At 41.8% G+C, this 24,481-nt stretch overlaps 2 protein-coding genes across 2 annotated transcripts; one reads left to right on the top strand and one right to left on the bottom strand.

Annotated features, from left to right (window-relative positions):
• Positions 1–538: 538 nt before the first annotated feature.
• On the top strand, positions 539–8,853 carry LOC106086344 (putative mediator of RNA polymerase II transcription subunit 24). The gene is made up of 2 exons (XM_013250980.2): positions 539–1,414; positions 7,655–8,853. Exons 1-2 carry the CDS (start codon positions 748–750, stop codon positions 8,851–8,853), a joined length of 1,866 nt encoding a protein of 621 aa, XP_013106434.2. The 5' UTR covers positions 539–747.
• A 7,329-nt stretch (positions 8,854–16,182) lies between these two features.
• On the bottom strand, positions 16,183–22,261 carry LOC106086356 (endocuticle structural glycoprotein ABD-4). Its single transcript, XM_013250994.2, has 2 exons — positions 22,087–22,261; positions 16,183–17,237 (listed from the first exon to the last, which is right to left on the bottom strand). The coding sequence occupies exons 1-2, from the start codon at positions 22,096–22,098 to the stop codon at positions 16,668–16,670; spliced, it is 582 nt and encodes a 193-aa protein (XP_013106448.1). The 5' UTR covers positions 22,099–22,261; the 3' UTR covers positions 16,183–16,667.
• Positions 22,262–24,481: the final 2,220 nt, after the last annotated feature.

The following is a 24,481-nucleotide window of genomic DNA, read 5'->3' as shown; positions in this document are numbered from 1 at the left end:
CCGAACTTATCACGCTCTTACTTGTTCTTCTTGTTCAAATTTTATTCGAATTGGCTGAAATTTTGCACAACAACTTCTAACATTCAGTTCAATTATGGTCTGAATTGAACGATAGCTTGATATTATAGCTCCGATATCATAGCAATACTTTCCTTTTATCATATGTTTGTCTAAAAAGAGATACCGGGAAAAGAACTCCACAAATGCGATCCATGGTGGAGGATATATAAGATTTGGTCCGGCCGAACTTAGCTGTTTAACAGAATTGAATGAAATTTTAACTTCCACCATCTATTGTTGAAGAATATCATCTGTAAACCTTACCCAACTTAGTCCACTTATTCTCTTATCAATATGTATGTAAAATTTCAATTTGAAATGGTGTAACGGACGTTTTGATAAAAACTAATTTCAATTATGATACCCATCGCTCTTGTGATTGTTATAAAAAAAGTAGCAACAGCTGCAAGAATATAAGTGAAATATAACGTTGAACTGTTGTAAGCAAGCGGAATGAAAAAATAATAGATCTAATTTTATATGCTACGGTTAGAAACTGGAGCAAAGCAAAAGAAGTTGATTATTTGAGCAAAAACATAAAATAATAAAATAGTGAAGAAGAAGAAGAAAAAATATATAAATTAAAGCATATAAACAACACAAGAACAAGATTTTAATGATTTGCAAGTGTTTTCTAACTTCAGCTTTGGTTTAAGATCAACAAACATTATTGGATAAAGATCGAGAATGTGTAAAAAATGTAAATTGTGGGCCTTTATGGCTTGCATTAACATCATAAGTGCCGCCAGTATAAAGGTGCCGGTAGTACCAATACCAGTACCAGTGTCATTGTCATCACAATCAACATCACCCCATACCACAACTTCTGCGAAGCCCTCGACTTTATTGTTACCTTCAGGTTTTGATCCTCAATTACCACCTCGCCAACCCATGTTATATCCCTTTGTGGTACCTTCATCGGTCAAACCTTCGCCGCCTACCCTTCAGTCCATTGGCCCCTTCATAACACCTGGTTGGATACCCATATCCTCGAGCAATATCAAGGATATACCTCAATACTCCTCAAGCAGCACAACGACTACAACAACGACATCAACAACCACAACCACGCCAAGACCTTATATTCCTCCTGTTTTGGAAGATCGCATTTCAAAATATATTTTGGAGAGCAATGAAAATGGTCCTGTTTTCGAATCAATCGTTTATGGCACTTGGAAGCCAGATCCGCCTTTGCAACCGGTCGGCCTACAGAATGGCACAACAACAAAAACATCAATGTTCATCAGACCGCAGCAAGCTGCAGCTGTTACCACTGACGACAATACCGGTGGCATCATTGACAATGATGCATCCGATGGAAAAGTTTTCAATAAAACCATCAACAGACAACATGGTGAGTGAGTGAACCTTACTTTCAATTGCATAGTGTGCGCAGTCGCATTATTTGCAGTTCGTATTTGTTTTTTTTATTTTGTAATGAAATGACATGAAAGAAGTTGCTAGACTTTTCTATCATTGATAATGACCATTGTTGGCCCATAGCATTCGATTGATACCCGGAAAGTGAGAAAAGAAAAGTGTAAACAAGAAATGGAAGACATTGACAGAAAGTCACATATAAAATAAAAATAGAAACCATGATTTCAAAGTGGCCCAAGTCGAGCCAATGTTATAAAATAACATTAAAACAGAAGAATAACGAACACAAAAAAATATACTAAATTAAAGTAAAATAAATAAAAAATATGAATTAAAAAATAGTGTAAAAAATAAAATAAAAGTAAATAAAAACAAGTAAAAGTTTGGCCAGACCGAATCTTATATACCCTTCACCATGGATCGCATATGTCAAGTTCTTTGCACGGTATCTCTTTTAAGGCAAACAAAGGACAATGAATTGATATGCTATTGTATCTATATCAGTATTTGGGCCAAGTTTGGCCTCGATCGGCCTATAGATTCAGCCCCTACTTACTTTGCATGTTAAAAAAAGTAAAAGTCATCGTGCAAAATTCAGCCAACTCGTATAAAAATTGCGGCTCAAGATAGAAGCTATATCAGGTCATGGGCTGATTCACACCGTATATGACACGTATATTGAAGGTCATAGGGAAAGTCGTTCAGTGAAATTTCAGCCAAATTATATCGAAATAACAACTGCGCCCTCTACAGGCTCAAGATGTGCAATCGGTAGACCGGCCATACTTCAGGCCATACTTGACCGTTTGTGTTAAAGGCCACACGTGAAGCCACTGTGCTAAATTTCAGCCAATTCGGATAAGAATTACGCCCTTTAGATCGGGAGATCGGTTTATATGGGAGCTGTATCAGGTTTTGGACCGATTTGGACCATACTTGGCACATCTGTTGATTGTCATAAAATACGCAACCAAATCGAATAAGGGTTGCCCTCCCCAGAGGCTCAAGAAGTATAATCGGGAGATTGGTTTATATGGGAGGTTTGTCAAAACATGAACCGATATGACCCACTTACAATCCCAATCGACCTACACCAATGGGACTAAATACTAAATTTCCCATGAACATTCCATTAAGGAACAGGGGATCTCCCATATCAATAAGTGCAGTTCGATTAATGTGCCCAATCCGAACCGAACTTGATGGAGGAGATTTAACATGGCAGGATACCACACAAATGTACCCAGTACGGCTATATCCAAATTGGTAGCTATATCCAAATATAGACCGATCTGAACCATATACGACAAGGATGTCGAAAAGCTTTACAAAAAATTTCAGCGAAATCGGACTATAAATGCGCCTTTTAAGGGGCCAAGACTTTAAATCGAGAGATCGGTCTATATGGCAGCTATATTCAAATCTGAACCGATCTGGATCGAATTGAAGAGGGATGTCGAAAGGCCTAGCACAATTTACTGTCCCGAATTTCGACGAAATCGAAGAATAAATGTGCCTATAAAAGGCCCATAAAGGGCCCAAAATTTTAAATCGAGAGATCGGTCTATATGACAGTTATATCTAAATTTGGACCGATCTGAGCCAAATTACAGAAAGATGTCGAAATTGGACAATAAATGCCCCTTAATTCGAGAGATCAGTCTATGTGGCTGATATATCCAAATTTAAACCGGTCGGGGCCAATTTGAAGTAGGATGTCGAGTGGCCTAAAACAACTCACTGTCCCAAACTTCAGCCAAATCGGATAGGTTAGGTTAGGTTTAAGTGGCAGTCTGCTATCAGACTCACTTAGACGTTTTCGTCCATTGTGATACCACAGAAGAAAGAAGAACCATCCAGATCGCTTTAAAAAGTCCAATAACATGCGAATGTTCACATCCGCAAAATCAGACAGGTTCTCAAAGAAATGAGAACCTAAATTGGAACTCCTTCTGACTGCTAGTGCGGGACACACTCACAGAAAGTGTTCTATAGTCTTTTCTTCTTCGATGTCCTCACATCTTCTGTAAAAGTCGTTGCTGGCAACCTTAAGTCTGTCAGCATGTTTTCCGATTAGATAGTGACCTGTCATGACGGACACAATGACTGAGACGTCTGTTCTAGCCAATGGCAGCAAAGCAGTAGACCTCTTCAAGTAAAGATTTGGTCACATAGTTTTGGAATGCTCACAGCACCTCTTTGTGTGTAGGGTAGTTCCTAGTCTCGCAAGCTTCTCCGCTTTACAATTCCCTGGGATAACTCTGTGGTCCAGCACCCAGAACAGTTACATTTTGAGCTGTTCAGCCATCTAGTTGAGAAATCTGCGACAGTCGAGAGCGGTTTTTGTGTTCAGAAATACATTATCCAGCTACCTGGCTGTCTGAGAAGATATTTATGCCAATCGTCATAATAACATTATATCTTAGCCATTCCACCAGTTCCTTAATTGCAAGGATGTCCGCTTGATATACAGTGGATCTTTAGAGTACAACTCAAAGCGCACCTGGTCGTTTAGTTTGGAACCATCCGCATAGAAGTCTATGTAACTTTTGTTACCAGGGATATCGTATTTCTAATCGGTTCTATCAGGAATATTGGTACAGAACTTTTTATCAAAAGCGGCTCACGTAGGATGTAATTCGCCTGGATCTCGGATATTGTATCAAGGATAACACAGTGTCCTTACCCGCCATATGACTAATGAGAAAGCTCCCTTAACCTCACGGCAGTGGTCTCTGCAATTTGGGTAGCCACAATGTTCAGAGGCATACGAAGCATCATTAAATTCAGTCCATCATGTAGTGTTGTCCTCAGGCCATCCTTTGGATCCGGTTAAGTATTGAGCAGTAGGTGGACTTTTGAAGTGCCGTCCACCAGACCACAACACCATATAGCATTCTAGGTCTGACAACTGCAGTATATACCCAATGCATGACACGCGGTTTTAACCCCCAAGTTTTGCCAATGGCTCTCTTGCAGGTGTATAGGACAAGAGTTGACTTTCTTGTCTTTCCAAAATGTTGGATTTGAAGTTCAATTTTCTGTCAAGCTAAACACCCAGGTATTTTGCGTTTTCTGTAAATAAAACATTCTCTCCACCCAAGGAGACAGATTCCGCCGCAGACATCTTGTATTTCCTGCTGAAAAAAACTACTTCTATCGTGCACATATTTATGCCTAGACCACTTTCGGTAGCCAACATTTCTGTATACCTGAAGTATATCTCTTAGAGTGCTGGGAAACATTCCCCTAACCGCAATTGTCACGTCATCAGCATACGACCACTTTTACGCCTTTTTTCAGAGACAATAACATATTATTAATGGCAAGATTCCAAAGTAGAGGAGACAGTACACCTCCTTGTTTCTATCAACCTCTCAAGAATCTTATAGGACGAAAATCTATCGCCTTCGTGTGGTAGGGTTTTCCTGCTTTCCGAATGAAAAATGGCCTTCGTGTCGCTCCATCCCACAGGTAAATATGACATTCTGATACAAGCAGAGTATACCTCCCTTAGCCAGGGAACCAGTGTATCAGGCACAGCTTGTAATTCAACCGGTGATACATCATCAGGGCCTGGCGACTTAAAGGAGTCGAAAATTCTTATCGCCCAAAGGATTTTCGACTCAGACACAATTTCCCTAATAATCTCCGACGAATGCATACCAGTGACAACCTCTTCTGACGCCACGTTGTCCGTTGGAGAATTTCCCGGGAAATGTGTATCAACGAGTAGTTCTAGTGTTTCCTCACTAGACATTGCCCATACATTGTCTGACTTCTGAATATACCCCACCGTAATAGGTCTCGAGGACAGAATCTTCCTTACTTTAAGTCCTCAGATGTATACTCTACGGAGTTGCAGAATTCTACTGAGGATTTGCTCTGTTGTAGAGTTTTCTGCAGTCCTTCCTTAGACCAACCAGCTCTGGGGTCCACCATGGCGGTCGCTGTTTGCCCCTTGGCTTGGCACTAGGTCATGCTGACACTTGACCGTAGTTTCCAATTCCTTTTCTGGTCTAGAAGGGATACACGTGCAGAATTTGTGCCGAAATTTATCCCAATCCGCCTTTCTTCTGTTTAGCCGAGGGAATAGTGTACCATATATAGGGAAGCCAACCAGCCTTGTTTATTTCAAGGCTGGCCACCAAATTTTCAGTGCTTAGCGACGGAAGAAGAAAAACATTTAGACTACTCTTTGCAAAAATACAGGCTCTTTGTCTCCCATTCCCCGTACCCTTGAGTAGTTTAAATCCCGGAATTGTTAGTCCACGAACCATTCCTCCACACATCCATGGTTCCTGGATAAGAACCACTGCAAGGAGGAGGATCTGTAGTGCCACCGAAGCGGCCTTACAATGGTGGAGATTTATCTGTTGAAACCGGATCAATAGTCAGGATTCAGAACTTTCACCACTGTTGTTGTTAGCCTCGCCTTCTGATTCCACCAGGAGTTCATCCCCACAAGATTCGTTAGAACTTGTCATGATGAGCTTCCGTACGCATCCAGGGGCAGGTGAGAAAGCTGTGTAACCATTGTTCCCCAGGACACTGGACACTTGCGGTGTGGACAATTTCTCCTTATATGCTTCACTAACTGCTGCTGCGAAGTACTTTCTGAGTTCCGTTCTTCCCCCCTTGCGCACACTTTGAGCCCAGTCCAACTTTGTGAGCCAACCGCACTGGACTTGGCGGGTCCCTTTTAGATGCCATCCCCTACTGTCTTGATCTTGCAAGGGGGATTTTCAGTCTCCTGCAATCCGCCAGACTTTAGCGATGTGGTCGATAGTTCCTCAGGCAAGTGTTCAGCAACAGCTGCTGAGTCGTTTCCTGTTTCCTCAACCCCACCGCTTCTATAGACCTTCAGTTTCAACTTGTTGAATCAGTAGAATACAACTCCTTCAGACTTGGTGAGGTCTGCCGGAGTTTAGTATGAACACTACTTGTCTCCGGTCACCATCAGCCTCATCCAATCTACCAATCTTCCAATCGGTGCTTTACACTCCCTTAGTCTTCCAAGTATCGATTCAGGATCTGAGGGAATCGTTGGTATCCAAGCATCTAGTGCTGCACCTGGCCAGATCTCACCAATCTTTTTTAACGCACAACGATTCATTTCAATTGAGCATTGATCCCCGCAGACAATTAGTTTGTATCGGCCCCGATACCAGCCTGCATCGTCACAAATTGGAGGAGGCCCAGGAAATTACGCAAAGACATCGGAGTATACTGATAGCAGCCCATTGACTATCCCACACCAATTATTCTTAGGATGCAGCCCTGTTCTTCTCCCTTGTCGACAACTGTCATCACCAAACTGTCCCTAACGACATTAGTAAAGGTTCTTGGACCAATCTAACTGTTGTTCGCCCTAGTTTTTTTAGGCATGGGATGCCCTCCAGGTGACCGCAGCCTTTTGGCTGACTGCGGTGCAGTTTCCGAATCTAGGCGTATTGTCTTTGGGGTAGCCTGTGAAGCGAATTTCCGAGCCCAATTTAGGGAGTCTCTCTCCCTATTAGTGAGAGTCTTGGGATCATTCGCACCAAGCCTCTCATTAAACCTGAGAGCGAAGCGTATTCTATTATTCCAACCTCTTAAAGAGCGTGTTGGTTTGCCGGGGAAGGTCGATGGCCTAGGCAAATTATAGGCATGTGATGAAAGAAGAGGTTCGGCCTTGTCCTTAAGACTCGAACCAGGTGTCTTCGTCAAAAGCCCCTGGTGACCAGTCGTCAGTCGGCTAGTGGAGCCTGGAGCAGGCTCTCCACCAGTCAAGGTTTCAGTAGCAGACAATATGCTACGGCCTGGTACCACCACCGCAGCTGTTGGGTCTTTGGAGTCCATTCATAGCCTACTCCTGGGCTCTAGATCTGCCGCTCCACTGGAAACAGAAGCAGGTCATCAACCCCCTAATGGATGCCACTATCGCAGCTGCCCTTGAGTGACGGGAAAATTCTTGCGGAGTGAAATGATAATACGTTCGCTCCACTCAACGGTTCAAAAAAGAATTCTTGAGCCTTTGCATATGGTGTTCTGCTGTGACTTCCAACAACTGTGCCAATTACGGTCCAAATAGGTCTATAACCAGATATAGCTCTTACATTTTAGCAGAATCTATGGTGGTGGGTTCCTAAGATTCAGTCCGGTCGAACTTATAACGCTTTTACTTGCTTTTTAATATAATAACAACCCCATTAACCTATTGTTGTCTTTGCAGGCGGTTTCATTGACAATAAACAACAGAATCCAATAAAATTTGAAAATGATGCTCAAGACAAGACCACATCAACTTTGCCACTATTGGAACAGAAATCTTCAAAAGAATCTAAAGGTGGTGTTGAACAAAAACCAAGTTCTTTTAGAAAAGCCATTAAAAAACAAGGTCGTCAAAAAATACGTCCAAAATCCAAAGTGACAAATGCATTGTCAGCGACAACTGACACAGCAACAACTGCCACAGCGACAACTGCCACGTCCAAAGCAACATCCCACCAAGCGTACATACCCACTATTGATAGTACAGAACCAAGTAGTACAACAATCGAAGATGTCATAAAAGTCAACACAAATGTCCCCATGGAGGTGGTTCGTCAGATTAATGATTCCATAGAAATAAAGTACAATCATAAACAAACCTCAAGACATTCCATTGAGATGACAGCAGCCCATGAACGCTACAACAATCATCGCAGCGAAGACAACGAAGACATCGATGATCATGGCAATGCGGGGGATGAGGACGACTATGTGGAGCTTGTAACGAAAACGTTGACGGATTCCAAAAATGACAATGCGCAATTGCAGGAAGATGAAGATATCAGTGTCATACGCATGAATTGGCCAACGGATTTTATGGAAGTGCAAGTGGCTTCGAATAACTTAACTGAGCAGGCATCGGAGGAGGAATATGATAACGAGTCATCCTCTCAGACCGCTCATACCAATAGTGATGAATCCGAATCTTCTGAACTACCCATGGCCCTGAGTGCCTTGAATATTCCCCCCTCACTGTGGCCCAAATTACCAGGGAACATTACCAAATTGGGAACACCGTATGCATCGCAAGGCTCATTGGAGGAGCCCGCCATCTGTGTACCCATAACTGTGCGGGAGTTCAATATGATGAATTCCAATGAGGTGGTTAACATCGAAAGGGTATTTTGCTTTCCCATGCCAAGTGGCATTACTATGGCCAAGGAGACCATGAAATCGACGACTACAACAACAAGAAGTAGCAGTCATCGTGGTCGTGGCACCTCCAGTCCTGTGATTAGAGCAAGCATTCAAAATTATGAAGAATATTTCGAAACCCATCCCACAAATGGTTCAACTGTTTGGCGGCCGAGTTCGATTCACATTTTATGTTATCTGTTGGCATTTGTTCTAAAGTTATTTCAAAAATCTCATTACAAATAACAGATCAGAAATCGTTTAATCGATTATTATAAGAAAAATTTAAGAAAAAATTATTTATTGAAAATTTTTAATTTATTTATTGTAAATTTGAACTCAGGTTAAACAAAACACATTTATGCAATAATACAAACAAATAATAAATATTTTTTTTTTTTTATTCATTTTTACAGAGAGGAGTAAAACGGCATAATGTAAGGTTTGGTTTAAGTGGCAGTCTTTAAACAGGCTCACTAAGGCAATTTGAGACCATTGTGATACCAATGTAGCGACAGGCCAAAGCGTTTGGTAGGATTCGAACCAAAAACCCCAGCACTGGTGATCCGAGTGTCCAACTCATCAACCGGGGCGCTCAGCAAAAGGGTATAATACAATACAATTTTTAGAGTTTCTCACAAAAAACTTATCAGTGACTGCTGTCCGATTAATGTTCAGTTCAAGTGATACGGATACCCAGAATACCAGTTTGAATGGCGTGTCGCAGATTTATCTAGGTATATATATTCTTGGCCCTGTATTGTGTATCCCTGTATTGAACAGGGATGACCAGGAGCCTAGCACAAATCGCTATCCCAAATTTCAGCGAAATCGGACAATAAATGCGCCTATTCTGGGCTCAAGAACTTAAATCGAGAGATTGGTCAATATGGCAGTTATACCACATCTAGACCGATCTGAGCCAAATCAAATAAGAATATCAAGGGACCTAACATCGAAGTCGGACAATAGATGTGTCTTTTATGGAGCCAAGACCTTAGATTGGGAGATGGGTTTATATGACAGCAATATCCAAATTTGGATCGATCTGGGTCGTATTGAACAAGCATGTCGAGAGGCCTATCACAGCTCGCTGTCCCAAATTTCAGCGAAATCAGATAACAAATGTGGCTTTAATGGGTCTAATATCTTAAATCGGCAGATAGGTCTGTATGGGGCTATATCAAGATATAGTCCGATATAGCCCATCTTCGAACTTAACCTGCCAATGAACAAAACAAAAACAAAAATCTGTGCAAAGTTTCAACTTAAAATCTCTATTTTTAAAAACTGTAACGTGAATTCAACAGACAGACGGAGGACAGACATAGCTAAATAGATTGTCTTAGATTTTTATGACGTTCAGGAGTATCGCAAATGGATATTTCGAAGTTTTGCAAACGGAATGAAAAAATGAATATACCCCCATCCTTCCGCTGTAAGTCTCACATCCGTTTTTAGTTGCTGCCTATAAAGAGCAACCGTGCAAGATCCCGACAAATGCGATCGATGTTGGAGGGTATACGAATATAAGACTCAGCTCAGTCGAACTAATGTCATGATCATACAATCTTCCGCATATGATACGATCTCTATGCCTTCTGGATGGGTAGAGACTAAACTTTCCGGAGATATCACCCCACCTTGGGGGGAAATCCCTGTTTCGATTTCTTATTCCACAAATGACTGACGACCACACAGATAATTTGCTACTCAGCGTTTCAGGCCTGGCAGGAGGGACGTGTTGGTGATGTCTCCAAAATATATTTAAAAGAAAGTAAATGCATTTTTAATAAAACTTGGAGTGAACTTTAATCAAATATACTTTTTTTTACACTTTTTTTCTAAAGCAAGCTAAAAGTAACAGCTGATAACTGACAGAAGAAAGAATGCAATTACAGAGTCACAAGCTGTGAAAAAATTTGTCAACGCCGACTATATGAAAAATCCGCAATTACTTTTTGGGCAACCCAATAGTTTGGCATGACTGACCGTGTCAAATGCCTTTTCGAAGGTCCAGTGCCACGAGTACCGCCCTGTAACATGGCTTAGGTTGACTGAGGCCACAGCAAATCTATGCGCTGATGGTATGCAAAGCTGTTGTTGTGTTGTGCAGTCTTCGAAATTCATGATAATGCTCGGCGAATGGAAATTCTCTAACGGCGTTCGGGAGGAGTAATCTCTCAACCGTTGTTTTTGTTGTAACAGTTTGTTGTATTCTATCTATTGTCTGCCTGATACTTTTGAGTATCCAGAAACAGGAACGTCCAGAGGAATCTAGGGTCTGGTTGGGCAGTTAAACAGGTGATGTGTGTCGTGTGGTCCCTGGTCACAATCTTGACATACAACCTGCACGTCGGCATCAATCCTTGCACTGTAGCAGTTGAGGCGGCTGCATCTGCCGTCTCGTAATTGAGCCAGAACTACTCTGGTTCGTCGGGGGGAGGTCATTTTCTTGAGGTGCAACGGGAGGCGATCGTTCTGCAAGGACTACATTCACCCGTTAGCTATTTACTGAATCTGCTATGCGGTTTATATGCCGTTTGATCTATGGTTTCTCCCTTGTAGCATTAAACCTCACGCTTTAGATCATGTAGATCTGCCTCACCCTGCAACCAGCGCAACATCAAAGATCCGGGTTTGAAATGATCAGTCAGGATTCCTATCAGCAGTACTATATCATGCTATCTAAGGCCCAGGACAAGCAACGCCCTGTTTCGCAAAATACTCGGCCACAGGGACTTTGACACCCTATAAACTGCAGCAGTAGCCCATGCCTCGTTCGCGCAGTCTTCATAGAAGGCGTCCACTCAACTAAGAAGCTCGCAAAGTGGAGGTGTCACTGACTCCATAGCAAGATCTGCAGCAATCAACTATCCAGCCAGCCAGCTTGTCTGCCGCTTAGTTCCCCGCCACAACTTGATGACGTGGGACCAGCAAAGGCTGATTGCCTTTCTCATGGTTCGAAGAAAATCTCAGCCACTGATCACCAATTAAATTAAAAAAATAATTGCAATTTTTGAAATTTTCAATTAATTTTTTAATTGATCCTATAAAAAAATAACTGAAATTTTTGAAAATTTCAATTAATTGTTTAATTGATCAAATTAAAACATAATTGAAATTTGTTGAAAATTCCAATTTATTTCTATATTTGTTACCCAGATGCTTACCTCCCGGAACATGAATTTGAGGTGAAGTCCGTGGGCACCGGCATAAAAAAACTCCACCGCGTGGGTTTTTCAAAAAATTTCGTGTGTCGGGTTAGGGTGCCCTATAGATTTATTATTGTCGTTGTGCTTTTAGGCGGCAGCTTTTGGCCGATGCACAGTGGGAGAAAATCGAAAAAAAACCTAGGAAAAAATATGCCGTATGAGAACAGGTAGAAATATCTCTTTGAAATTTTAAATGGTTCGAGCTGAGGTGTTAGTGAGATTGTGTCGAAGGCCCTAATTGGCCGTGTGCCTTTTGGCTGGCCTCTAAAGTTGGTCACCTCGATATTTCGAAAATTTGTTGGGGCTGACATTTAACAATATTTGTAACCTCCACAGCAAATTAACTAAAAAGTCCCGATTTTGAAATCATCTTCGCCCGAAAGACGTACTTTGGGGATTTTTGTAAAAAAAATTTGGGTAGAATTTATTTTTGGTTTTATGCGTTTTTTTCTTAGACTTTTTTCACCAAAAAAGCAAAAAAATTCTCTTTTTCCCATGTTTTGACTTCCAAATTGTATAATTTTTAACTGAATAATTAGAAGGGGCCCTTGTTGTGCCAAACCATGCATAAAAATTAAAATCGAACCAGAAATGCCTTTGCAAATTGCAGAATACAAAGCCGATCTTGGCCAACATTTTAACAAATAAAAATTAAGAAGCAGTCCGAACAATTTTTCGGGGCCAACATTAGGGGCCTGACAAGAGGCACAGGACCACCTATAACATTCCATTCAGGAACAGCGGCAAACTTCTCACATATAAATGAGTGCTGTTCGATTCAAGTTTTTAGCCCAATGATAAGGGGCCTCCTTTTTATAGCCGGGTCCAAAAGGGAAGAAGTTTTTCCATGTTGTAAATGTTGTCAGCATTAGGAGAGGATAACCGCTGCTGAAAGTTTTTTCTGATATAACCTCATAAGTTGCCTCATACTTAGTCCTATGTGACCCGTAATGATATCGTAGGGCATACTGACCATCTGCCTCCATCCTATCAGCAATAGTCGTTTCTAGCTACGTTCCAGTTCCGCTTATAGGCCTTTCGTAGGTCCTATGTGACCCGTAATGATCAGCTTATCCTATCCTTTCAGCAATAGTCGCTTCTAGCTACATTCCAGTTCCCCTTATAGGCCTTTCGTAGTCATACCGACCATTTCACTGTTGCACAGTGCTATATGCGAGAGCATTTCCGCTTTTGACACTGAACACCTGGATTCAAATCCCAGCGAGAAAATTAGAATCAATTTTCAGCGTTGGTTATCCCCTCCTAGTGCTGGAAAAACACTATTGAGGTATTTGCCTTAAGTAATCAGTCGTGCAAACTTCTCTACTAAGTGGTAATGGCTTTGCGGCAAGTTATTCGGACTACTTTCGTTTCCGCTATGGCCCGGCAACCAAACGATGCATATCGTGTCATCTTCAGAGAAGGCAAGACTGCCCGCGACTTCACCATCCTCGTTGTTATACCCATCATGGCCAGTTTACTGTCCTTAAAGATGCTCGCAATCGACGTCTTCGATTCACGCATTCCGTCATTGCTCCGATCACCACCTGCAGAACCGTACTATACAACAAACAGTCGGTGACAGATCTCAATTCCAGGCCCACTCTGTCCTCCAGCTTTAATCCATCTGTGTTGCATGAACTTCCAGATGGCAATACAAGCGTTCCTTCAATTCAAGACCGGTGCCGCTGTATTGGCATTCGAAATGAAGTGGTGTCTCAGGTATCCCATCTCAGGTATCCCACCTTTTCAATTCCACCCAGATTTCCTATCGTCACCTTCATTATAAAGCGGTGGTGTAAACTGCTCCTATATTCTTTCCATCACCTTAAGTTTCATAGCCCCATAGGTTGGCTCATATTTAATCGGTATATTTAAGTGCCAGATATCTATTGGGTTGCCCAAAAAGTAATTGCGGATTTTTCATATAGTCGGCGTTGACAAATTTTTTCACAGCTTGTGACTCTGTAATTGCATTCTTTCTTCTGTCAGTTATCAGCTGTTACTTTTAGCTTGCTTTAGAAAAAAAGTGTAAAAAAAGTATATATGATTAAAGTTCATTCTAAGTTTTATTAAAAATGCATTTACTTTCTTTTAAAAAATCCGCAATTACTTTTTGGGCAACCCTAAAGAGTGATTTTTTAGCTATTATCTTTTTGGCAACACTGGTTTAAACTGTCAAACATCTTCAGTTTGGTCTATAATTTAACTATGAGTTGTCTTACAAACGAACAACGTTTGCAAATTATTGAATTTTATTATCAAAATGTGTGCCCGATCCTCAGGGCCATGGATGTGATCCTCAGTCAGCTGTGGCGGTCCTGTCACTGTCACATATGAAGAAAGTCAGTGGCGCCGAAGGCCTGAGTATGCGGGTCAAAAGATGCAAAGAGCATCTCGGACACATGGGGGCTGCAGTCAGGTTGTGCTGGGTTCCGGGCCATCAAGGGGTGGCAGGGAAAAACGGCTGACTAGGTCTGGACCTCGGATGGGGTCTGCGAATGATACAGTGATTGCGAAACATTGGCGTGAACTGGCACTGCGGGCTGCAGGGTTGCCAAGGCCGTGTGGCCTAGGCCAACGAGGACGTAGAATGTCCTTGAGCTAGGCAAGAGTAAGGACACTGCGATGCCAGGTTGTTAAATTCGCGTTGGTTTTGGGACGAGCAGGATGCAGGACGAATTGGAGACAGTAGAGCGTCAGCTGTGACAATATCCCGCTATGGCGGGGAGAAAACGTAGAATTATTGGTGAACACATATTTTCTTCTCTAAGCTCTCTACACTCCTTGGACCCTCTTGTCATACTGAACTTCTGTAAGGCCTGAGGGGGTTGACAGGGTGGATCTCTACTTGCTGATACTTTCTCGGTCTCTACACCGGCTTTTCGTTTCCCTCCCTCTCTCACTCTTTTTGTCCTCAGGAACATATGCGAATCTATGTGCCGGGTTAATCCCTCCCCTACTTTCCTCTTTCTTATTCTTTTTTTTAATTCTGTCTAGGACGAATGGACCAAAGATCTCCAAGCGAGCGGTGGGCAGCGGCGATTGTCAGGCGCGTGTCATTCACTCTATCCTAATCCAATAGTGCCGGGATTACATCTGGTCAGGAAATAGAACGGATGATATTGTGATAGTCGACCTCTCACTTTTTACACCCGCCACCACAATCTAGTGGTATACTAATTTAATATTTTTTTATCAAAGTATGTACTCTGTTAAGAAAGTTCATCGCTCGCTTCTTCCATTTAGAGACGAAATTAATTTTTGGCTCAATAGGTACGTAAATAAGCAGAATTGTCGATTTTGTAGTAAAGTTCAGCCAGAAGCATTGCAAGAGCAACCAATGCATCTAGAAAAAGTCATAGTTTCGTGCGGTTTATGGGCTGGTGGCGTCATTGGGCCGTAGTTCTTCAATGATTATGCGAATCTGTGAATGGTAAGCGCTATCGTGCGGTGATATCCAACTTTTTTTTGTCTAAAATGCAAGAGCTCAACTTGCATGCGTAACAATGGACTTATTGAAATGCGAGTTTTATGTTCGGGACCGGTCAATTGGCCGCCTAGATGTGCGTTTTAACGCTATGTTAAAGCTTATGTCTAAACAGACTAGCCCGCTTCAATTGACGCATTGGAAGACAACATTGAAGCATTTATTCGTGAGATACTGTCCGAAATGTCGGAAAGAGTATGTCAAAATTGGATTAAGCGGATGGACCATTTAAGGCGCAGTCACGGTCAACGTTAGCATGAAATAATCTTCAAACTGTAAATCATATGGACCGTACTATAAAGGACCGTCAAATAAAGATATCAAGCATTTTTCCGAATTTTTTGTGTTTTTGAAAAACTTTAGAATAGTCTCCAATAGTCGTGATCCTCTTTCCTTGCGTATGCCAAGACAAAATGTTCGCTGATCCTTTTGTTATGTCCATATGTTACACTTTTTCTCAATCGACGCCCACCCCTACTGAGCCGTAAGTTAATATCTTTCTAATCATGCACCTGTGAGACCAATGGACTATCTGCTGATTGTGGCTCCGTTCACGTCTATATCTGTGACCCTTTCCAGAACGCTCCTGGAGATGGCACCAGTGCCGTTTCCTATCCAAGATCACTCATAAGTAACGAAATCTTTTTTTGAGCTAATGTGGCGCCTTAAGATGGTCTGCCTTTATCGCCCTCGTAAACAGGCAGATCCCAGTCTTCTTGGTGTTAACATTCAGACCCTTTGGTTGAATTCATTTACAATGCAATCTTCACAAACCTCATTTCAACGTTTGGAGCAATAAAAATGTATTTCTGATTAAAACAGATCTTGTTTTGGTTTTGTGTTATTTATTTTTTATTAATTTAAGTATTTTTCTTGTGTTATGGGATTTTCTTTGTACATGATAAGAAATAGATTTGAAAGTGGTTAAACAGTGATTGGATTGGATGAACAGTTGATGGTGGTGTGGTAATAATACAGAGTTTGATTGCAGAACAGTTTCATTTGCATACACACAATGTACACAATGGAAAATGACGAAAATTGGGCACGTATGTGCGAGTATGATTGATTTGGAGCTCGTTTTTGAGTCAAGAGGACAAATGTGGGGAAACATCAATATTATTTGATGCACTCCGGTAGATATACAACACCGAACTTAAAACAGATCACAGTCTTGGTTCTTTATTAAAAAGTTTTGTTTTTGTTTTCGGTTTCGGTTTTAGCTGCTGTTGGATTTGTTTTCTTTTCAAAGGTTAGTGAATAATTTGTTTTATAAATTTTCAAAAATTGATTTGATTTTTTCGTGAAAAATTATGTAAATGATTATTTGTTACAATTACAGGTGGTTTGGAAGTTTAAGGATTTTCCAGAGGACCCACATATTGACCATTTTGATTGGCCTGACGTATATTCTCCAATCGCTTGGCAAACTCCGGATCGCTTTTGGCTCTTTGCTCCAAACGCTCTTGCTGTTGTTTGATGCCTGCATATATCTGATCCAAACCCTTTTGAATTTCATCAGGTATGGCTGGGGGTGTAGGTATATGATCTCCAGTGGCACGGAAACCACGCTCATCAGCTGTGTATTGAACATTGATAGTCTCACCCTCGGGCGATTGGTAGGAATATTGACCGTGTTGTACCAAAACTCCATTGGGATTATTTTCGGAGAAATCTTTTAGGAAACCCGATTCCTCGTGTATGATATTATTACCGGTTTCATATTCAGTCTTATAACTGCCATCTTCGCTTTGTTCCTTGTTGTATTTCAATATTGGTATCCAGGTGGAAGTTTCGCGACGCAGATCGGGTTTTTCATCCAAGGGTATATTATTTGCATTTGGATGGGGTAAATTGTTAATATTGCGATGTTGGGGTTTAGCCGAACAGGATATCAGAATGGCGCAAAGGCAAACGGTTGACAACTGTAAGCGAAGAAAGAAAAGAAGTGATTGTTAATATATATTGCAGTTAGTTGGCAAGAATATCAGAAAAAAATTTTATGCGGTGAGTTTCCCCTCCAAATGCTGGCGATATTTGTGAGGTACTATGCCTTACACTTACACAGAAGCCATGTAAAAACTTTGCCCCGAAGATGCTCCGCACTGCTGCACTCCCATCAGACTCTCCTTTATCATTGCGCTTCAAACTTGAATCGGACAACACTCATTGATATGTGAGAAGTTTGCCCCTGTTCCTTAAGGGAATGTTCACAGCCAATTATTTAGATGTACCTTATCGAATCGAAATGATAACTTCATTACGTTGAAAATGATTTGAGTTGCCTACTACCAGTAACCATGTTAAACTTTGTAAAGTTCGACAAATTTTGCTTTAAAGTGCATATCCGATGAAAAATATGGCATTATCTAAAACTGGGGCTAATTCGCTAAAATTTCGCGCTCAAATTGAGACCTCAAATCATACAACTGTTGAACAATTTTGTAAGGATTGGACCAAAATTTGTGGCACTGCATCCACAATGGAGAATATCGGATGGAATAAAGAATGATTTTTTAGCTATTATCTTTTTGGCAACACTGATTTAAACAGCTCACGCACGTTTCGTGTTTTGTTTCACTGTCAAACATCTGCAGTTTGGTCTATAATTTAACTATGAATTGTTTTACAAACAAACAACGCTGGCAAATTATTAAATTTTATTATCAAAATGTGTGCTCTGTTAAGAAAGTTCATCGCTCGCTTCATTGTGTTCAGCGATGAAGCTCATTTTTGGCTCAATGGGTACGTAAATAAGAAGAATTGTCGATTTTGTAGTGAAGATCAGCCGGAAGCATTGCAAGAGCTACCAATGCATCCCGAAAAAGTCACAGTTTGGTGCGGTTTATGGCCTGGTGGCATCAATGGACCGTGCTTCTTCAAAGATGATGCGAATCGTAACGTAATTGTGAATGGTGAGCGCTTTCGTGGGATGATATTTAACATTTTTTTCCCCAAATACAAAAGCTTGATTTGCATGACATGTGGTTTCAAGACGGTGTCACATGCCACACAACACGCGAAACAGTGGACTTATTGAGAGGCGAGTTCGATGAACATATTATTTCACATTTGGGACCGGTCAATTGGTCGCCTAAAACGTGCGATTTAACGATGTTAGACTATTTTTTGTGGGACTGTTTTAAGCTTATGTCTATACAGACAAGCCCGCTTCAATTAACGTATTGGAAGAAACCATTGAAGCATTTATTCGTGAGATATCGGCCGAAATGACCATGATATGCGGATCTGCACCTGGAATGTCCGCACTCTCTATAGAGAAGGTGCAGTATACGCGTTAGCGGATGTATTAGAGAAGTACAAGGCAGATATTATCACCTTACAGGAAGTGCGATGGACTGGGAATGGCGTCACTACAACACCAAACGGTGACGAACTATACTGTAGCTGCCATAACACGAGTCATGAATTAGGCTGTGGATTTGTGGTTAGTCGGAGACTGAAACACCTTGTCTCCAGCTTTACTCCGGTGGATGAGAGGCTAGCCACAATCCGCATAAAAGCCAAATTCTTCAACATCAGCCTTATTTGTCGCCATGACCCGACGGAAGACAAGGACGAGCAGACCAAGGATATTTTCTACGAGCGCCTAGAGAGAGAATATGACAGCTGCTCCGCCCATGATGTTAAAATCGTTCTGGAATATTTTAAAGTGATGATAGGGAAGGAAGACATCTTTGATCCAACAGTCGGAAAGTTTAACCTCCACGAGGTAACGTCCGGTAATGGGAGAAAATGATTTCGCCGCGGCAAAAAACATGGTATTTAGTAGAACCAGATTTCAACATAAAAGTATTCACAAAGCCACATGGCTGTCACCCGATCAAAACACGAGGAACCAAATTGATCTCCTTGTGATCAATTTGGAAGACATTCATCCTGCGTGTTAGATGTACCATCGATCCATGGAGCGAATATTGATTCGGATCATTACCTTGTTGCAGCAAAGGTTCGCACGCGTTTGCGCATGGCAAGGAAAGTACGATCTTACACTGCACGGAAGCTGGACATTGAAAAACTGCAAAAACAACAGATGGCAGCGGCATACTCCACTCGACTGACCCAACTGCTTGATGGAAGCACTCCTCGTTTCGATGATATAATGGCGCAATAGCAAACTTTTGCCCACTCCATGGCAAATGCCGCGAAATCCGTGCTTGTGTACCGGAAGCCTTCCCCAAGAATCCCATGGTGTGACCAAGAGTGTCGAGAGGCTACTGAAGTCAAGAATGCGGCATATAGAGTATCCCTGCAATCAGTAGCAACGGTATCGGGAGAAAAGGAAAGAGGAGAAACGTCTATTCCGCAGAAAGAAAAAGGAAATGGAAAGACCTGAGTGTGAGCGAATCGAGATGTACAGGAGTTAGAATGAAGTCCGGAAATTCTACCACAGAATTAAACATCAAACCGATTGCTTTGCTGCAGGCAGATCCTTCTGCAGAGACAAAGAAGGTAATCTGGTAACTGACACAGATTACATGCTGCGGATATGGAAAGAACGTTTTACCCAACTCCTCTTCGCCGCCATTGTCGGACAGACCATAGCAGAACCCGCAGAAACAATACCTAATAATGGTATAGAATGTTCACCTCTTAGTCAGAATGAGGTCCAAGGTGCAGTGAACCGACTGAAGAACGACAAGGCAGCGGGAGCCCACGGTTTACCCGCTGAACTATGTAAGATCAGAGGCGTATGCATCAGGTTTCCCATGCAATGTGTCTAGAAGAACGCATACCCTATGATTGGAACCTCAGCATATTATGTCCGCTACAGAAGAAAGGGGATAAGAAGGAATGTGCCAAATACAGAGACATAAGTCTCCTTCCCATCTCATACGAGATACTTTCTTGCGTACTGTGGGAAAGATTTAAAGCTAAAGTCCCGATAATTGGGCCCTATCAATGCGTCTTTAGACCTGGTAAATCCACCCTAGACCAGCTACTCACACTGCGCCAAATCCTCGAAAACACCTGAAAAGGACAAATCAACACCTATCATCTCTTTGTTGATTACAAAGCCGCTTTCGATACCCCTTTACGTTCAAAGTTATTTTAAGCCATGTCTGAGTTTGGTATCCCTGCAAAATTAATAAGACTCTGCAGTATGACACTTGCTGACACGCGTTCCTCAGTAAGAATAGGAAAGAATCTCTCCGAATCTTTTAATACCAAACGAGGTTTCAGACAAGGAAACAGTCTATCTTGTGATCTCTTTAATATCTTGCTGGAGAAGATTATACGAGATGCAGATGTGAATAGATATGGCACACTATTCACAAGACAACAAATGCTACTCGTCTATGCCGACGACATCGAATTCATAGGTCTGTCACTGGAAGTAGTAACTGCAGCCTTTGAAAGAATCGAAAGAAAGTCGGTGAAAATGGGTCTGGCAGTAAATGGAGATAAGACGAAATAGATGGTTTTAACTCCCAAAACGCCTTGTACAAACGAGCAGATACAGAAAATGGAGAAAGTTGGGAACCATAACTTGGAGATAGTCGTCAACTTTATCTACCTTCTACCTAGGTACCGCCGTAATCGAAACGAATGACACCATTTTTGAGATAAAGCGAATAATAATACTGACAAACAGATGTTGCAAATGCAAATTTTGCCCATAAACACCACTAGGGAACAGGGGCAAACTTCTCACATATGAATGGGTGCAGTCCGATTCAAGTTTAAGCTCAATGATAAGGGGCCTCCTTTTTATAGCCGATAGACACCTCTTTGGAGAGAAGTTTTACATGGCATAGGACCTCACAAATGTTGCCAGCATTAGGAGGGAAAAACCACCGCTGAAAATTTTTTCTGATGGTCTCGCCAGGTTTCGAACCTAGACGTTCAGCGTCATAAGCGGACATGCTAACCTCTGCGCTACGGTGGCAAACAGATGTTACTTTGGATTAATTAAGCAGTTTAGAAACGAGGCCACCTCTCGACAGACGAAGATCACACTACACAAGACACTGATACTACCCGTGTTGTTATATGGTTCTGAGGCATGGGTACTTGTGAAAGCAGATGAGACAGTGCATGGAGTATTTGAGACAAAAATTCTTTGTAAAATATATGGACCAGATTGCGTTAATGAAGAGAATAGGCGACGTATGAGCTGTATGACGACGATAGCATAGTTACACGTATCAAAATACACCGGCTGCGTTGGCTAGGCCATGTTGTCAGAATGGATGAAGAAGCTCCAGCAAAGAAAGGTACACGCAAACCTGGACGACCAAAAGCCCGATGGTGGGAGATACCTCGAAACTTGGTGTCAGAGATTATAGAATGAGCGCAGAAGAACGAGACGCTTAGAACGCTATTCTACGTTCGGCTAGTGGATTTTTTTAATCGCAAATATTGTTCAATTAATTTTTCAAGACCATTTTAAAAAAATAACACGTTTTGAGACAATTTGAAAGAAACATAATGTAGAACTACTTGTAAGTGCGAAATTTTTTAAAAAATTCTGCATAAAAATAATCTGTAAACAATTTTATATTTTTGTTTTAATTTGTGTTATGTTATTTTATATTTTAGCTGTCGCTTAAGGATATCCGTATACAAAATTTTAAATGGCACATTTTTTTTGGCAATTTTATGTCAAAAATTAACATTTTAATTTTTTGTTGCTTATATTCCATTTAGTTGTCCAACTAGTTCTGTGTAGTAATATGCCAATAGGTAATTGTTACAAATATTTTTCAGGACACTTTAAAAACCTGTACCGCAGGCTCATTATCTACTTACAAACACTTTCATTTTTTCTTGAACTTCTTTTTAATGTTTTACAGTTATTGTCTCCTTATTGGTATTTTCTTTGATTATTGCACTTTACTATTCTTAAATGTAATTTTTTTTAGCCGTTACCGTTGCATACGCTTTTGCGATTTTTGAGGAGTGAAAGCAAAATTCGAAAAATGACTGTTCAACATTTAGCCCTATTTAAGCTATTTATAGTGTCATGACTGCGCCTCCTGGTGAGCCAACCGAAAATGTTGTGCGGCTCACAATTGCCACAATAGCTCAACGGCTGTGGATGCCTCTTAACCTACCACATACTGTTGACGTTAGCGTTCATATTAACGTAGATGTCGCAGTCGATGCATATTGGGGCTTAGAGTAATGTTTGTTAGGGTTACCAGATTTTTTTTTGTAACCTAATTCCGTGGTCTGTCGGTTTTTTGTTAGCAAACTTGATGAGGTTGTTTTCGGTCCTTTACCAGGAAAAAATTTTAAATTTATAATAAGGAACCTTCTTTTTATAGCCGAGTCCGAATGGCGTGCCGCTGTTCTACGTCTCTTTAGTGAGAAGTTTTTTTTTCGAATCCTGGTGAGAATATCATAACAACATTTTTTCAACGGTGGTTATCCCCTCCTTATGCTGGTGACATTTGTGAGGTTCTATGCCAAGTAAAAACTACTCCCCAAAGAGTTGTCGCACAGCGGGACGCCGTTCTGACTAGGTTATAAAAAGGAGGCCTCTTATCATTGGGCTTAAACGTGAATTTGATTTCTTCAAATTTCAATAGGTTACGTTCAGTACTTGACCACAAATTAACATTACATTAATGCCCAATCTTATGGCAGCCGGTTGTACATACCGGATTGACCCGATGGAGTCCTTTATTGGCAAGGGCTTTCGCCTCAGTGTATGTGTTAATCGTTTTTTCGTCTTGGGAGAGGCTCATCCTGGAGTGCCTCCTCCGCACGCTTATGTTTCGTAGCTGGATTGAAAAGAGCCCCGGTCTCCGGTTCTGTTCGGTTTGCCAGAACCGCCTCCATCACCGGTCGGTGTCGGTGAGATATAACCGGTGCATGGAGTGGGATCATTTCCGATCTTGCTCTGGCCTTACTACGGGAGTATTGTCGCACTGAATTTAATGCAAGGTGCTGTGAGAACATAGACAGCAGTGGGTTACAAGCGACGTCTTCGTCGCCTTCTGCGTACTGGTCGTCGGACTATGTGACCCCTCCGACCTCTCCCGTTCGGCAATATATGCAACAACAGCATCGCAGCCCCAATATTGTCGGGCCAGTGCCCCGAAGTGTACCTTTCTTGCTATTGAAAGGCAATGGTCTGAGAGGCTAGATCGACGTGATAGTGGATTTTGTGAGTCGGAAGAAACTATTGGTTGCAGTGATCCAGGAGACAAAGCTGACCAACACTTGCAGCCTGCACATTTGTCACGGATACAATGTGCTATGTAAGAATCGCCTAAGGAATGAAGGTCGGTGATTGGTCTTCCTGATACACAATTCCGTGCAGTATAGAACCATCTCGCCTTCGCCTGGCGCTAGTGACGCCAACATAGAGTGCATGAGAATATCAGTAAGGTCCTGTATTTCCAAAACAGAGCTATATAACGTGTACATGCCGACAGTTGGTAGTTTTGATCCAGTTAATGGCCAAGCTTACAAGCCTGACATAAGTGGGCTACTGTCTGGTCACAATTGTCGGGATCTTGGAGACGCATCACGATTCATGGCATTTACCCCTAGGTAACGACCTGCGGGGCATAGCTTTGGCAGTACATATTAAAGGCTCCACGTTTTTCACGGTGAATGAGGATGCCCCCCCAGTTCCAGACATTTCTATTGTATCCCCCCATCTCCTGAGGATGTAACCTGGTAAGCCATTATTTCTTTGGGATCAGACAACCTTCCCACACTTCTCACCATTTACCGATCACCCGACTTCTTTACCTCTGAGCGCCGGGCGTTTATCAGAGAAAGATCGATTAGGCCGCTTCAGTGAACTGACACCCCCTCAAATGTGCTAGTTGTCGAGAGGAAATACCAAGACATCATTAACGCAGCATCCACTCTTTTTATAACAGCCGGTCGAATACCCCAAGTGCGGCCCAATTTCGCGGCTCAGACAGTTGGACTCGCAGACGACCGAGATGGGATTCGTTGCACTAACCCTAGAATCAGGGAAATTAACAGGGTAATCAACGAACGAACTACGAACATTAGAACTGTCCGCAACCTGTATTTGAAAACTCTTGTAGTACCCGATGACTGGAAGATAGGCAAAGTAATTCCGCAACTTAAGCCTGGAAAGGACCCAAATAAGGGGGAGTCGTACATACCGATCTCCCTTCTCTCACCAGTAGCCAAAACGCTTAAGGGATTACTCTTC

The sequence above is a fragment of the Stomoxys calcitrans genome, chromosome 5 (assembly GCF_963082655.1).
Source record: "Stomoxys calcitrans chromosome 5, idStoCalc2.1, whole genome shotgun sequence".
Lineage (NCBI taxonomy): Eukaryota > Metazoa > Arthropoda > Insecta > Diptera > Muscidae > Stomoxys > Stomoxys calcitrans.
The sequence above is the reverse complement of the archived record's forward strand: the minus strand, read 5'-3'. Positions and strand labels throughout refer to the sequence as shown.